At 38.4% G+C, this 16,336-nt stretch overlaps 1 protein-coding gene across 2 annotated transcripts in view; it reads right to left on the bottom strand.

Annotated features, from left to right (window-relative positions):
• map3k15 (mitogen-activated protein kinase kinase kinase 15) overlaps positions 1–16,336 on the bottom strand; it is a 91,965-nt gene that overhangs the window by 19,873 nt on the left and 55,756 nt on the right. For both annotated transcript variants that reach the window (XM_016992395.2, XM_008107296.3), the window contains 7 exons: positions 12,342–12,437; positions 10,946–11,033; positions 7,820–7,953; positions 5,737–5,864; positions 4,644–4,774; positions 4,293–4,398; positions 2,542–2,699 (listed from right to left, as the gene is read on the bottom strand). In XM_016992395.2, coding sequence (XP_016847884.2) covers positions 2,542–2,699; positions 4,293–4,398; positions 4,644–4,774; positions 5,737–5,864; positions 7,820–7,953; positions 10,946–11,033; positions 12,342–12,437 — 841 coding nt within the window. The remainder of the gene's footprint in view (positions 1–2,541; positions 2,700–4,292; positions 4,399–4,643; positions 4,775–5,736; positions 5,865–7,819; positions 7,954–10,945; positions 11,034–12,341; positions 12,438–16,336) is intronic.

Genomic DNA, 16,336 nt, shown 5'->3' with positions numbered 1-16,336 from the left:
TATATAATTTTTAATTATAACTAAGCACTTCACAGTAACTTATTAAGATTCTGGACTTTCCTGCTCTGTCTTGATTACCATTTTATAGATTCTCAAGTAAAGATTGCATAAATATTCTGGAACATAACCTCTTTTGTGCTTTCAATTCAGTACGCAAAAACAGCTACACAAAATATCCTTTGGAAAACAAACAGAATTGTCTCAAGAGCTGAAACTGACCAATGGGCTATGCTGATGCTGCTTTTGCTGTGTGCCTTCAAGTCATTTCTGACCTATGGAAATCTGAAGGTGAACCTATCACAGGTTTTCTTGGCAGGATTTATTCAAAGGGGATTTACCTTAATCTGAGTTTTCCATGGCTGAGTGGGGATTTGGACACTAGTCTACAGAATCATAGTCTAATACTCAAACCTCAATACCAGGCTGGTTCTTGCCAGTGGATTACAAGAGTAGCTAAATGAATAAATAGGTGAAAAGAGCTTGCCAAAAATGATCAAACATTTTGACTATCATTGCGGCTGCTTGGAGCATTATACTCCACAACTGCAATTTTGCTTTCATCAACAAACAATCAGCTGTTTTTGTTGGCTGATAGAAAAATGCTTAACAACAGAAGTATCTGAGTCACAAAACCAGCTATTAATTCATTAACTGTTGCTAAACTGGGACTTTCACATAAATCCAGATCCCCATTTTCACTAGGCAGGGCTTCTACTTCCTGCAGTAGAGGAAGGGTCATACAATTACACTAGATCAACAGCTTTATACCCAAATCCTCATGGAAAAAGAAAAAGGCAGCCGTTGATTCCTGGCAAAGGTGTTAATACTTATGCTTCACCAATACTACACAGCAACTTAGTTACGGCAGCTCTTATCACTGGGATTGTTTAATCATCTATATGGAACAGCTGGCTGACATTATTCCTGGTTTGGGAGTAAAGTGTCTTCAATATCCTGATGATGCCCGGATCTGCATTTCAGGTACTGAACATCTGTGTAATGAAGTCCCTTCCCACAATCGGGTCATAAAAGCTGCAGCTAGGGAGACAAGAACTAGCTGATGCTTGTGGAATTCATCAAAATAAAGATTTGTTGAAATTGGGTCGCAACCCAACTTTTTCTGAAAAGCACATTGCTACTGTAGTACCAGGTTCCTTCCACAGAGATGCAGGGCTTGTGTGATTAAGATATGGGATTTTTTTTAAATACAGTAGAGTCTCACTTATCCAACATAAACGGGCCGGCAGAATGTTGGATAAGCGAATATGTTGGATAATAAGGAGGGATTAAGGAAAAGCCTATTAAACATCAAATTAGGTTATGATTTTACAAATTAAGCACCAAAATATCATGTTATACAACAAATTTGACAGAAAAAGTAGATCAATATGCAGTCATGCTATGTAGTAATTACTGTATTTATGAATTTAGCACCAAAATATCATGCTATATTGAAAACATTGACTACAAAAATGCGCTGGATAATCCAGAATGTTGGATAAGCGAGTGTTGGATAAGTGAGACTCTACTGTAGCAGAGACTCTGTCACAATCACTCCTTGGACTCTCCTGTTCTCTTTAAATTCACTTACAACACATTCACTAGCTGGAATGGAAATTAGGCTACAGTGCATTGTTATGAGTTACCCTTTTGTCCAATGTAAAGTGTTTTAGGGTAGGTTGATCTTAAATGATCAAAACCCATTAACTTTACAAAAATAAGCACTCTTGGTAAACAGTTTCTGCCCCTTTGGATCTTCCTTGAAGATGTTGTCATAGGAACTGCCACAATGAGAGTATGCTTCAAAATGTACTATTATACCAGAACTTTCATTCTGTTTCAAAATTGTATGGATAGAGGATCTCTGGTAACATTAATTCATGCTTTTGTAACCACCAGGCTTGTGTTTTGGTCTCTCCACAAACACAATTTAGAAGCTGTATCCCATTATATTTGTCTAATGAGACCAAAGTGAGGTTGTAACCCACTTTCATCATATTTTATCCTCTCAAAACCCCAGGTTGAGAAAGTGTCAGCCCAAGGCCTCCCAGTGAGCACGCCATAAAATGTATTGGGGGGAAAGGTTTTTGCAGAAAGAAGGGTATGGCTCTCCAAGGTCTCCAAATGGGAGTTAATGCAGTTCCCCACCTTCTGACATTTGTGTACTCCTAATGCAGAAAACTGTGTGGACTGTGTACACTAGCCCTGTTCCCATCTTAACCCAATGTACCATTCCTCTCCTTGCCACTTTTGGCCTTCCACTTTGAGTGGAAAGGATTACAATCTAAGGTCTCTCCAAAATCAGCATTCCCAATTATGAAGAGTATTATAATTCATTCAGCCAGATCCACATAGTCAACAAAAGGTTGCGTTGGAGTACAAAAGGACAGGGGCATGATACACACAGCTCGTGCATATGTAACCCACATACATTAAAAACATCATTTAGTCATACCGTTTATTTAGACTACTGAAATCAGTGAACTAGGATTAAAATATGAGTTTTATGTTTAAAAGTGCTCTATGTGGATAACAACTTACTTTGAACATAGCTGCTTGCGGCTCCCCCAGCTCATGAAATGGAGGCTTTCCCGTTGCCATTTCAATGATTGTGCAGCCCAATGACCAAATGTCAGCTGGTGCACCATAACCTCGAGGCCCCTTATCAATGATCTCTGGAGCCATATACTGCAAAGTACCTAAAAAAGAATGGGCAACAAAGTTACTTCTTTCCTCTTCATTGTACCAGTCAGATTTTTCATTATGAGTTTTGCAATGCACCATTAACTATGCAGATGGACTTAACAGATGGATACGTGTCAATGCCACTAACTCACAGCTGATAGACTGCATTTCATCACTTTTTTTTCTAGATGGCTGCCTCTGCTTATGCAATGAGTTTCAAAAAGAAGAAAATGCATTTAGTCTATTTAACTAGATTGAAAAGATTACCCTTGACTATATTTTCCATGTTTTTTACACATGTGAGGGCTTGATTGTACAGATAGCAAGCTAGATATGATCTAATGATCATATGACACTAGGGTTCTTGGTATAACCAACTAATAAATAACTAGGTACTGGTTATATGAAACAAACAAGAAACAGCTAGTTAAATGAGTATCATGATTAAATAGGAAACTACCAGTAGAGTCCCAAACCACTTTGCTGACCAGTTTTCAGAAGTAAATAAGACTAGATGCCTCAATTTGTTGTTTGGAGTGTACACATCCAGTTCTTTACTTATTTATACATAATTCAGCTGTTATTTATTTGAATATTATTGGCACAAGGGCTCCAAACTACACATGGTCTTAGGCTGGCCAATGCATAGAAAACACCCTTTTGGAGATATGTGCATAAGAACAGCAATAGCTGGTCCCTTTGTGGAAAAGGAACCACCAGTTGCTTAATAATTTTGAAATACACTGGGTGTTGTAAATATGGGAGTGCTTTACAGTAGTGTCCTTAAGTGTCTATTGCCATTTTCTGTTTGGCTGCAGCCTAAGAAGAGGGCCTCTGAAAACCTTAAAAAGTATGCATGTAATGACACCCAGGGATGAACCTTACCCCACAAAAAGCACTTCTCCCTCTTCTCTCTCACACACAAGCTGACAATTTACAGATTATTTTTCAGGGCCTGTAAAGTTCAAGCTAATTTTTAATTGGGTAGAAAGTGTTTCCATAGCTTTTAACATTTCTCAAATGAAAAACAGGACATTTGCAGCCAAGCAACATCAGAATGTGGTCAAAAGGGTGAGACCAGTCAACAAGACCACAAAAGTTGTTAAAGAGTAAAACTACAATTTTAAGAAGAGAAACCCTGGAGGTTATGGACAAAGTTTAGAGCAGTCTGAGTCCACTGGGAAGGGCAAAACTCCAGCCTTGTCTCTCCTTTCCCACCTGCTAAGTTAAATAAAACTCCTTTGTACTTTAAGTCTGTTTAATTCAACAGCTGAATTAAACAAGGAGAAAGAAGGGAAATCGGAGAAGAGAAGAGCAACAGGACATTTTAAAAGCAGCTGAGAAAATGGGACGGTAGGAGATTAACTGGGGTCGTTCCTGACACAGTTGAAAGGTAAATGTTTCAAAGTCTCCTTATACAAGACAGAAACAATCCATCCCAGGACATCACAGAGGGCTATATCATGTAGTTCTGACACTGTAGCATTATCCTAGCAATCAAAAGTCTCCCATCAATTTTTTCTAGATCTCCAAAGAAATTATAGAACAGTGAAGAGTACAATAATAAGTTTTAACCACAGCAACTTTTTTACATTTTCTCCTCTTACCTGTAAATGTCTCTGTACATGGATTGACTCCTGCAAGGCGTTTGGAAGTTCCAAAATCAGAAATTTTTACTACTCCACTGTATGTATTCACTAAAACATTGTCTCCCTAAAGAAAGACAAAATCAAGACATAAGGACAAGTATGCAAATCATGATAAATTCTGCCAAGCTTTGTCTGAATTTTACAGTTTATATTTGTTAATGGTTTTTAGAAGGGATTATATTAAAATCCATGAAAAGGTTCTTTGCATTTGAGATACTTTTCATTTCTGAGAGAGAGAGAGAGAGAGAGAGAGAGAGAGAGATACACACACACACACACACACAGTATAACAAAATATAGAATATTCACCTTTATGTCTCTGTGGACAATCTGGTTCTCATGGAGATACTTCAGGCCTTCCAAGATCTGTTTGGTATAAAACTTAATTGTGGGTTCTTTCATTGGGCCCCACTTTGATCTTAAGAGGGCAGAAAGACTTCCTGTGTAAAAAAACCAACAGCGTTATTTGATCTGGTTTATCCAGGACTATTAAAAATGAATCTCTTGTTCCACATATTCTTTAAGATAAGAGTTAGAATCACCAAGCTGCCTAGATATCAGACTGCATGTCCCAGCAGCCTTAGATAGTATGTCCACTCAGAAGTATCTCTTAGCAGTATTTCTTAAGGTATTGTCACAGTCTAAATTCCTAGAAGAATTACTGTCTTAGGGTTGTGGATATCTTCCCTCAAACAACTGGGCTTCATTACAATATTTTAGGTCTTTAGCCTTCTGATCTGACCACCTAAATTTGAAGTTGCAGTTTCTCTGTTTCCCCTTGACATCCCTTTTTGCCTTTAGTTCCCTCTACTGGAATATCCTTCCATCTGACATCTGACTCTACGGAAGCACTTTACATTCAAGTGTCCCCTTAAGAAACATCTGTTACTCACAGCTTTCCTCAGTTACTTCTGCTTCTTCCTTCTTTTCCTCTTCCACCCCTCCCTGCCATGTGTGTGTTGTTGTGAAACCCAGATTTAAAAGCCTCAAAGAGAACTTTTGTTTTAAATGTTGGTATAATTCCTTGAAATTTTATGCTTTCCTAAATTAATTATGATTAAAGGAATGGTGTGTGAGCATGGGGATGGGGGTGAACGTTCCCAATAAAGACAGCTCCCTCCAGAAAATTAATACGAGGCTGATAAGAAATGGACACCTTGTGTCTGAGCATTTAAGTCTAGCACCATGATCTAATTATTGTTACATCTAAAAATAGTATTCATGTGACACTAGTTACACCAGAATGTGGATAAACATGCTTGCTTCAACAAGTAATATATGCGTGAATTGCTTATCTGGATTATGTGCATATTGATTTAACTATAATAAGTTTAAAATAGTGGAGTGATTTGAGAATTTTTTCCATGACTCCTACATAAAACAATGCCAGTATAATACAAACCTCCTGGGACCTGTTCCATGAAGATTTTAATGTATCCATCTTCCGAAACCGAACCAAGATACTGAACAATGTTTCGATGCTTTAGATATTTATGGAGAGCAATTTCTTCATGCAGTGGCTGAGAATACCTATCATAATCATATACATTGAAAAGTAGATGAAACTTATACAAGTCAGAAGAAAATCTACTATTCCAAAATATTTGTGTAGCTCATGGAAGAGCTGCATATATCTTCAATAATGTCACTGGATGGCTACGCATAGGCCCTATAAAAACCCAGACTTCCTCAGTGACAGCTCCAGCAATAAAAATATGTCATTAGATACTATTTGGAGTCAGAAAACTGCAATAGCACATGCTACTAGTTACAGCAATGTACCAGGGTAGCTGCAGTTGTTTCTTTGACCCAACACCCAGGAAGGAAGTCACAAAATACATAATGCAGATTGTATAAAGGGTCATAATTGTGCAGCAACGGATCTACAACACATGTAACTAGTTAAATAGCTATAGCTGAGCACACAAATAGCCAAGTATTTTTCACATATTCAATCAGTATGGCTGTACCTGCAGTTAAGTCCTTGGTCAGATATCTGTGGTTCAAGCACTGAGAAAACTGTGATCTCACACTTTGTCCTCCAATATTACACTCTCTAAGGCAAGGTGGCAAGAGGTATCTTGCAGGCTGCATACAAACCCCAAACTCTTTTGTACTCTCCAGGGCATCCCTACAAGTTTGAAGAACTCTCATATTGTTTTGAAGCGCACCTACAGGGGCCAAAACACTGCAATTTTGTCTCCATTCCTCAACTATCCAAACACCCCCCCCAAAAGGTTGAAAAACAGAAGCATGGAGCTGGAGCTGATAGAGGGAGCTCATCCACGCTCTCCTCGGGTTGGATTTGAACCTGGCAGCCTTCAGGTCAGCAACCCAACCTTCAAGTTACAAGGCTTTAACCCACTACACCACTAGTTATTTCTGTAAGTCCAATGCACCTTCTCTAGTCTGGTGCTTGATTCTTGCACCTTTAACAGGACAGCAATTAAAGTTTTGCAGCTTGGCTTGTATTTTTTATTTGAGAAATCCTGTTCCTTTGTATTTTTCACATAATATAAGCAATGGGGATAAGTAGTGAGAAAAGTCAGTAGCTTTCTCGACTTCCCAATAGCCTAACATAAATAGGCTTTTTATCTCTACCATTAAGCCTAAATCTAAATAGACTAGAGTTATTGTAGCAATCCACTATTAAAAAAAAACTCTATGGGTGACTTTGGGCATGTATCTGAGCCTTAGAGGAAGGCAAGGGACTTACCATCCCAGTAATTGATTTAATGGATGAACTCTAGCTAGTTGTGACTGTGAGCGGCTTTAGCCATTGTGGAAGGTTTGTTATTTAAAGTTAAATATATATATATATTTCTACTACATGAATTCCCTTCACTCACTTCCTCTTCAAAACATTAAAGAAAACACCAAAAGTGTTGTGAGACATTTTCAATTAATATGCATTCCAAGCATTTTTGGAAAGCTCCTTTCCAAAGGGTTTGGATAAGATTTATTGGAAACTAGCTTACCTTAAACTGAATCAAAAATGTACTTCCTGAATGCGTTAGAGAACTATGAAAGAAGATGATTATATCAAATACCACAGAAGTGGGATGAACAACAGGTCTTATAGGTAAGAAGGAACAAAGGTATGTGTCAATGGCACCTCTTCTGAAAAAAGAGGTGGGAACCATGTGCTTCCCAAAGCTGTTTCTGTAGTCACAGGTTGTTCTGTGGCACCTGAGAGTGCATGCCCCAAATACATTTCTGACACATACCCCAAAATATATTTTAAAGTAAAAAAAAAACTGTAAAAGAATCACACATCACAGAATTCTCTCCTAAAACAAAAAAAGGAGAGCCTCCTACAATTTACTTTCAGCTTCACTAGAAGAGGTTGTTGTGGATCATGCAAGTGTAGAAGCCTGGAAAGTGTCCCCAGCCTTTGCAAAGTCACCTGTCTCTGCTGTCCCAAAAATTACAAGGAGTTACTTACTATTCAGCACTGCATGGAAGAATATAATATCAAGACTTACCTGCTATCTCTCTCAGGTATCTCTTTGATGGCTATTCGGACCTGATTGCTAAGATCTCTTCCCGCATAAACTATTCCATAGGTTCCTTTGCCTAACACCACTCTTTCTCCATTTTCATCATAATCATATTCATACTGAAAGCAGAAAGGTGAAGGGGATAAAGCAATGTACCAAATTGATCTTTCAGAGAGGAAGAATGAACACTGTCAAAGCATAAAGACACTTTTAATATATACTATTAGTAATTCTTATATCCTTGTATTGAAATGAGAAATCTGCCAAAAACCCTATTTTTGTCTGATAAAAGCAATAGTTATAAGCAGTCAGGTAGAATCAATGCAGAAAACAGTGTTCATTTTTTACACTACATCAGCAGTTGCCCTTAATAATAATACAGAATGTAAGTGGAATCAATTTCAGGTTATACATTATAGTAGCAGAGGAGGAGCTTTGATTGAGTGAAGAATACAAAATGAGAGCAGGTAGAGTAATACAAGAGCTAATATCAGTGGGTATTGAATACCAAATGAAAAAAGTCCTTTTAAAACAGCCTGTATTATAATGTGAACACATTCTAAAACAGAGTTACTAAACAGACAGCTGTATTATTTTGTAACATGCAAGGCACTGGTTGTCACCGCCTTATTTCTCAATATGGTTTTCTGCTTTTCTGCATCTCTTCACTGAGTAGTGAAAACCAGGCACCTACAAGTACCTCTCACTTCTGCGTAAATCTTCTGTCAGTATGTCCTTGAAAATTTCTCTAGTTCATTTTGAAAGTGATTGCCAGGCTCTGTTTTCATATAGTGTGTATCAAGGCAAACTTTGTATACCCTAACATGACCTCCTCACCAAATGAGTTCACCTTTCAAACAGTTTCATTTTTCATGCTTCAGCACTTCACAGTTCATCGCACAGAGCTGTTATGTGATATGTCCTATTACCTAAATGATACAACGAGGTAATGTTTCCCCAGCATACCCATATTTCATGGCTATAATGCTGCAGAAAAGAGTGGCTGGAGAATAGCAACTGGGTTTAGTAAATGCCAACTCAAATATCATTTCTGTGCATTTCTATATAGAGCAAACCTTTGGATGTTTATCCAGATGTCCCACTGACGATGGCTGACTCTCAAGGAAGTGTTCAGACAACAGTATTCTCATTATATGTAAAGCATTCAAAAATAACATTTCTGGGCAGTGGGCATTTCCACAATCTGTGTATTATCATGACAGTTGCTGTGTTCCAATTTTAAGCAATCAAAAATAATAAGATGTTTGCTCTAGTATTCAAACTTCCTTTTGGGTAAAGATGTAGAATAAATTGATCTTCTAAATGACTTTGGATAAAGCGCTTCTCACGTTCATGAGATTCATTGCATCGCATTCAAGCACAGCTGCTGAAACACAGGCTCTTTGTTGACATCTGCATCTATAGTGCAGATGTATAGATATGTTAACTAATTCCCACTTTGTTATGTGAAACCCTAAATACACTCTAGTGCAGTGGTTCTCAACCTGTGCGTCCCCAGATGGTTTCGCCTTCAACTCCCAGTTGGTAAACTATCATGAATTTCTGGGAGTTGTAGGCCAAAGCACCTGGGGACCCACAGGTTGAGAAACATTGCTTTAGTACTAAATATTGGTGCAAGAGTGGAGGACTTGTTTGTTTCTCCAAATGTTGTGGGCCTAACAAAGGCGCCCCACCCCTGTACTAAAAATGGGGAATTATAATTCAGAACTCAATGGCTTAGTGGGAAAAGGTCCCACTGTGGAAACACTTTTGTGGATGATTGGCTCAGGTCCACATTAGTAACAGAATTTTGTTTTAAGCGGCTATATTTAACTGATTAAATGTTAGGACTAGGAACTGATTTTAGGCTATAAATAGAGGTTACCTTATCCATAAATAAAAATGTCAGTTTTCACCTGACAGTTTTCACCAAATATGTGTGCTTTTGTTTATATGTAACATTTGAGGGAAAATGCTAAAACTCAATCAACTTAAAATTATGCACACACAAATCCCTGTTTAATGAATATTTCTATCTATAGTTGTGGTGAACTGCTGCCAGCCCAAGCAGCTGCCATGATCAAAGCAGGCATATAGAAAAGTCCTGAAATAAGGTAACTCATCTATCATTTCTTTGAGAGCTTAACAGAGATTTTCAGAGCCATAAAATGACTGCTGCAACTATAGAAGCTCCATACATTATTGAAATCCAAAGTCTTACTTTAATGTCTACCTTATCATTTTGATTAAAGCATTTATCTTTTCTAAGCCCACAGAACCTTGAGACAATGACAACAAAATTTTTTGTGTGTGTCAGGAGCGACTTGAGAAACTGCGTCTAGTGTGAGATAATTGGCTGTCTGCAAGGACGTTGCCCAGGGAACGCCCGGATGTTTTTGATGTTTTTACCATCCTTGTGGGAGGCTTCTCTCATGTCCACGCATGGAGCTGGAGCTGATAGAAGGGAGCTCATCTGCGCTCTCCCCAGATTGGATTCGCACCAGCAACCTTCAGGTCAGCAACCCAACCTTCAAGTCATCAGTCCTACTGGCACAAGGGTTTAATCCACTGCGACACTGGGGGCTCCATGACAACAGATAAAACTTCCTTTACATTACATAACTTTATTTAAAACTGGCTTTAAATATGCACACATACACCTAAAACAGTGAAAAGGCTGAGCCTGTAATCAACCTTGACAGGAACTTTCACAATTGGGTTGCTACTATTAAGAAAGTCCCATTCCGCGTGCTCATCAACATGGCACTCCGGGAAAATGGGAAGCACGCCAACGCTTTTGCTAAGAATCCCAGTGTTGAGACAGACTTGTGCAGGAGAAAGCAGCCCTTCAAATATCCTGGACCCAAAGCACTTAAGAGTTTTACATGTTAAAAACCAGCACCATGAATTCAGATTGGAAACAAACTGGAAGTTTGACACAAAACTGGTAATAGACAGTCTCTAAAAACACTTTGTAAAAATGAGGTACCTACCGGCTATATTACAATCTGAATTGTAATATAACACTGTTCTTCTTATAACACTGTATGTTTTAGATGCATAGTTCTCACACATTTAAATATTTTTGTTTTTTCAATAAAAATTACTTACTTCCAATGTGTCCCCATCAATCTCTCCCTCAAGTTCCAAGGAATTTCCCACACCATCCGTTAAAATCTCTTTAACCAAAGCACAGAATCTGAAAACAATATATATCCCACATGAAATCAAGACCTGGTGTTGCATTTTAATAACCACCTATTTATAAAGGAATACAACAACAAATGTGCTTTCTCTATTTACTTTTAAAATTTGTTATTGCTTCGGATTTCCATTATTTCTTTCCAATAGAAATTGAAATGCTTTGTAATTCAAAGTATTCACTAATCTATAATTATGTCTGTGAAACAGTTTTGTCTGATTTCTATAATCACTTTAAATCTGTACTGGCCTTAGACATTTTCCTATATGAACCAAAGCCCAAATAGCAGAATAAAGACCTTGTGTGTATGCAGAGAGGCAGAGACAGATTGCTAGCTCTAGCAAAAATTTCAAACTCATGCCGAAAACAACAGTCTCAAATAGGTGGTTGAAATATGTACCTTCAAAATTAGGTAAGGTTTTTTTTAAAAAAAATGCTTGTGTGGGCACAGCAGCTATAATTTTCATGAATGGAAAAGTGATCAATTACTCATTGGCGAATCATTAGGTAAAAGCAAAGGTTTCCCCCTGACATTTAGTCATGTCCGACTCTGGGGGTTGGTGCTCATCTCCACTTCTAAGCTGAAGAGCCGGCATTGTCCGTAGATGTCTCCATGTTCATGTGGCTGGCGTGACTACATGGAGCGCCAGTACCTTTCCGCAGGAGAGGTACCTATTGATCTGCTCACATTTGCATGTTTTCAAACTGCTAGATTACCAGAAGTTGGGGCTAACAAAAGGAGCTCGCCCCACTCCCCAGATTTGAACTGCCGACCTTTTGGCCAGCAAGTTCAGCAGCTCAGCGCTTTATCCCGCTGTGCCACTGGGAGCTCCTTGGCAAACCATTAAACTTTATGAAATGTATAAAAATGACTTTATCAAGGTGATATCAATTTCAAGAATTTGCCTTGGGTTATGAATTTGAGTTATAAAATTCAAGTATCAGATAGAGACATCCAGAAATAATATTTTGCTTCTTACATAAAAATAAACCAAAGTTTATAGAATACTCTTAGGGTGTGGTGTGGTTTCTAGGTTGTATGGATGTGTGCTAACAGCATTTTCACCTGATGTTTTGCCTGCATCTATGGCTGGCATCTTTAGAGAATCCTCTGAAGATGCCAGCCACAGATGCAAGCAAAATGTCAGGAGAAAATGCCGCTAGAACACGGCCATATAATCTGGAAACCACACAGCACACCAGCGATTCTGGCCATGAAAGCCCTCGACAATGCACAGAATACTTTTAATTTATATATGGACTGTTTTGGCAGTTGTGAAAAAGTAAGTAAAATGGGTGTCTTACCTACTACACTGGTTTTCTGTAGAAAAGTAGATTTGAAAATCATCAGAGTTGTCATGGACGTACAGAAAACAACATCGTTCATCAAATTTAGATATACTGCAAAAAGGCAAGTGAAAGCAAAGTTATGCAAGGCATGAGAGAAGTCCTATGAAAGTGGGGATGTTACACATTCACAGTCATTTGAGATGGCTTTAACAACTGTGGCTCCATCGTGGGAATCCTGGGCTTAATGTAATATAATGATTACTTATATGACAGGGTTTCCTACTATGAATATCAAGAAAAAGGAAGAACAGTAAGAAAAATGCATAGTGCACAATGGCCATCCATATCTGCAGGACTGCACTCTTAGTTTCATTTATTAATATCTGACAAAATATATCCTCTGTAGACATTTTCTTCATCCTCCAAAGTAACTTGATGGTATTTTTTGGCAAGCAAGGGTTTTTTAAATCACAATAGGGTTCACTATTACCTGCAATTTCACATATTCACATGAAGTTCGGGAATGTAACCCCAGTAGATACCGTACATTGCAGTAGCAAGGTAAAGGTTTCCCCCTGACATTAAGTCTAGTGGTGTCTGACTCTGGGGGTTGGTGCTCATCTCAATTTCTAAGCTGAAGAGCCAGTGTTGTCCGAAGACGCCTCCAAGGCGTGAATGCATGGAGCGCTGTTACCTTTACACTGGAGCGGTACCTATTGATCTACTCACATTTGCATGTTTTCGAACTGCTAGGTTGGCAGAAGCTGGGGCTGAGTTCACCCTGCTCCCCAAATTTGAACTGCCGACCTTTCGGTCAGCAAGTTCAGCAGCTCAGTGGTTTAACTCACTGCACCTCGGTAGCAAAGGAAACCATAAAAACTTGCATGGTGGAATTCTGAAAAAGGAGAATGATCAACACTCTACACAGATTGAATAATCAGGTACCCATAATTCTCATGTTTTCATCTTAAGCCATCCTGGGATTTGTTTAGTAAAGTACTTACAATCCTCTTTTAGACAGATGTCTCCTAGACTCTACTTTTCTGAACCACAGCAGTTCTAATAGTTTTCTAATGGTTGGTTTAAAGCATCTCAGTGAACTACAAATCCCAGGATTTCTTAGCATATCAGATTGCTATAACTGTATAGCACAGATACATTTCTTTGATCCCAGGATTTCTTAGCACATCAGATCGCTATAATTGTATAGCAGATACATTTCTTTGATATGTGACCTTCAAAAAAGAAAAATATTGTAAAATATGTTCCTTGTCCAAAACAATGTTTAACGCTTTTGTTAATTTTTCTGTCTCCAATTTCTTTTAACCACCTTACAAAAAACTCAGACCAAAAATCCAAGGAAAGTAAAGGTATTTTTAGATTTACAGAATACATTGGTTAGAAATTGTTAGAAAAGGGTATCACACGGAGCAAAAGAGCAGTACTCTCCACCCTTTCCCTTTACAGCATCACTGTTTTTTCCTAAGACAAGTATAAAACCTCTGCCATTCAAATTGCTGAAGTTTGCAGACAATGTTTGTCTACTGCTCTATGCATGAGACAGATAAATCCATACCACACTCAATGAGCAAGAGGAGAAAGCAATGACAATTTTCAAAGACTATGTAAGAAAAGCCAATCAATATCCATCAGAGTTTCCAATTTGCTAGTCTAAATATAACATTTTGTACAGCAGTGTACGTGGAAAGAAAGATTAAACAAATTCTTCCGCAATGATAGTGTGAACTTGAGCAATCTATGAAATACTTTATTTTTGAAGTAACATCATTTAAAAGCATAAAATGTCAATGTAATGGGAAAAGAGAGAGAACAAGAAAAAAAAACCCAAGGTAATAGTCTGAGCAACGATTAAAATATTAAACAGCCTTCATCTTATAAAGTCTTTTTAAAAATTGAAAGGCTCTCCCTTAAGTGCTGAAAAAATATTTAACAGTTTAGTACTGAGAAAGATTAATCTGTTCATTCAGTTTAGAAGGTTATGAAAATCTAAAACTAAATTGTTTTGTTCCTTTTAATATGGGAAGGGATCATTTAAGGAAACCATGGGAAGTGCCATAAATGGGAAGGGCCCGGGCTGTGGCGCAGGCTGGAGAGCAAGCCAGCTGCAACCAGCTGCAATGAATCACTCTGACCAGGAGGTCATGAGTTCGAGGCCCGCTCGGAGCCTATGTTTGTCTTGTCTTTGTTCTATGTTAAAAGGAATTGAATGTTTGCCTATATGTATAATGTGATCCTCCCTGAGTCCCCTTCGGGGTGAGAAGGGCGGAATATAAATGCTGTAAATAAAATAAATAAATAAATTTGCCAATCATTAGTATGAAATGGTTATCAGGAAAATCTCTCCAAGGGGCCACTCCCTTTGACTATCCATTTTTTTAAAAATGTCTCTTAGGATGTTAAATTAATTTTTTATTAATTGTAGACAAGTAAAGTAATACAAACCTCAATAATGAAATTCCACTTGAATTTTTACTCAATATAATATATCTTATTTACTTAAGCTTGCCAATCTCAATCCCACCCTTAACAACCACTTGTGTCCAACAGTATTTCTTTCACCCCTGACCGAATTAATGGGAATAGCTGCATTTTCAATTTGAGAATTATTTTAATTGATTGTGAAGAGAGTGTGATTTAATTCTTCTTACAACAGACTGCTGTGTATTTCATCCTCCTTTCAAAAATATAATCCTGGAACATACAGTCTGCTAAATATTCAAGCCATTTTTTTTAATTCCAATTTTTCCTGGCATTTCCAGTCCAAGACTACTGTTGCTTGGGCCACTTCTATCATATGCTTTATGATATCTGCCCATTTTTAGTGCTACCCTTGCCATCTAGAATCATAGAATCATAGAATAGTAGAGTTGGAAGAGACCTCATGGGCCATCCAGTCCAACCCCCTGCCAAGATGCAGGAAATCGCATTCAAAGCACCATCGACAGATGGCCATCCAGCCTCTGCTTAAAAGCCTCCAAAGAAGGAGCCTCCACCACAGTCTAGGGGAGAGAGTTCCACTGCCGAACAGCTCTCACAGTGAGGAAGTTCTTCCTGATGTTCAGGTGGAATCTCCTTTCCTGTAGTTTGAAGCCATTGTTCCACGTCCTTGTCTCCAGGACAGCAGAAAACAAGCTTGCTCCCTCCTCTCTATGACTTCTCTTCACGTATTTATACATGGCTATCATGTCTTCTCTCAGCCTTCTCTTCTGCAGGCTAAACATGCCCAGTTCTTTAAGCCGCTCCTCATAGGGCTTGTTCTCCAGACCCTTAATCATTTTAGTCGCCCTCCTCTGGACGCTTTCCAGCTTGTCAACATCTCCCTTCAACTGCGGTGCCCAGAATTGGACACAGTATTCCAGGTGTGGTCTGACCAAGGCAGAATAGAGGGGGAGCATGACTTCCCTGGATCTAGATGCTATACCCCTATTTATGCAGACCCGAATCCTGTAGGCTTTTTTAGCTGCCGCATCACATTGTTGGCTCATGTTTAACTTGTTGTCCATGAGGACACCAAGATCTTTTTCACACGTACTGCTGTCTAGCCAGGCGTACCCCATTCTGTATCTTTGCATTCCATTTTTTCTGCCGAAGTGGAGTATCTTGCATTTGTCCCTGTTGAACTTCATTTTGTTAGTTTCGGCCCATCTCTCTAGTTTGTTAAGATCATTTTGAATGTTGCTCCTGTCTTCTGGAGTGATAGCTATCCCTCCCAGTTTGGTGTCATCTGCAAACTATTTTCTTTTAAAATTCCCTTTTATTCACCTCTATGTTATGCCCTAATAGTTCTTCCATCTCTTTCTTTATTTTATTATAAAAATTTTATATCTTATCACAGTCCCACTACAGATGTCTGAAAAGACAAATTCGCCGCATTTGTGCCAACATAGTTTTGATGATGATTTAGTTATATGTGGGGTTCTGTACCATTAAGTGGGGTTCTGTACCATTTGGTCAATATTTTCCGTTGTGTTTCTCTGGTCCTAATAGGT

Source organism: Anolis carolinensis, chromosome 3 (assembly GCF_035594765.1).
Source record: "Anolis carolinensis isolate JA03-04 chromosome 3, rAnoCar3.1.pri, whole genome shotgun sequence".
Taxonomy (NCBI): Eukaryota; Metazoa; Chordata; class Lepidosauria; order Squamata; family Dactyloidae; genus Anolis; species Anolis carolinensis.
Note: the sequence above shows the minus strand (reverse complement) of the source record. Positions and strands in the feature narration are given on the sequence as shown.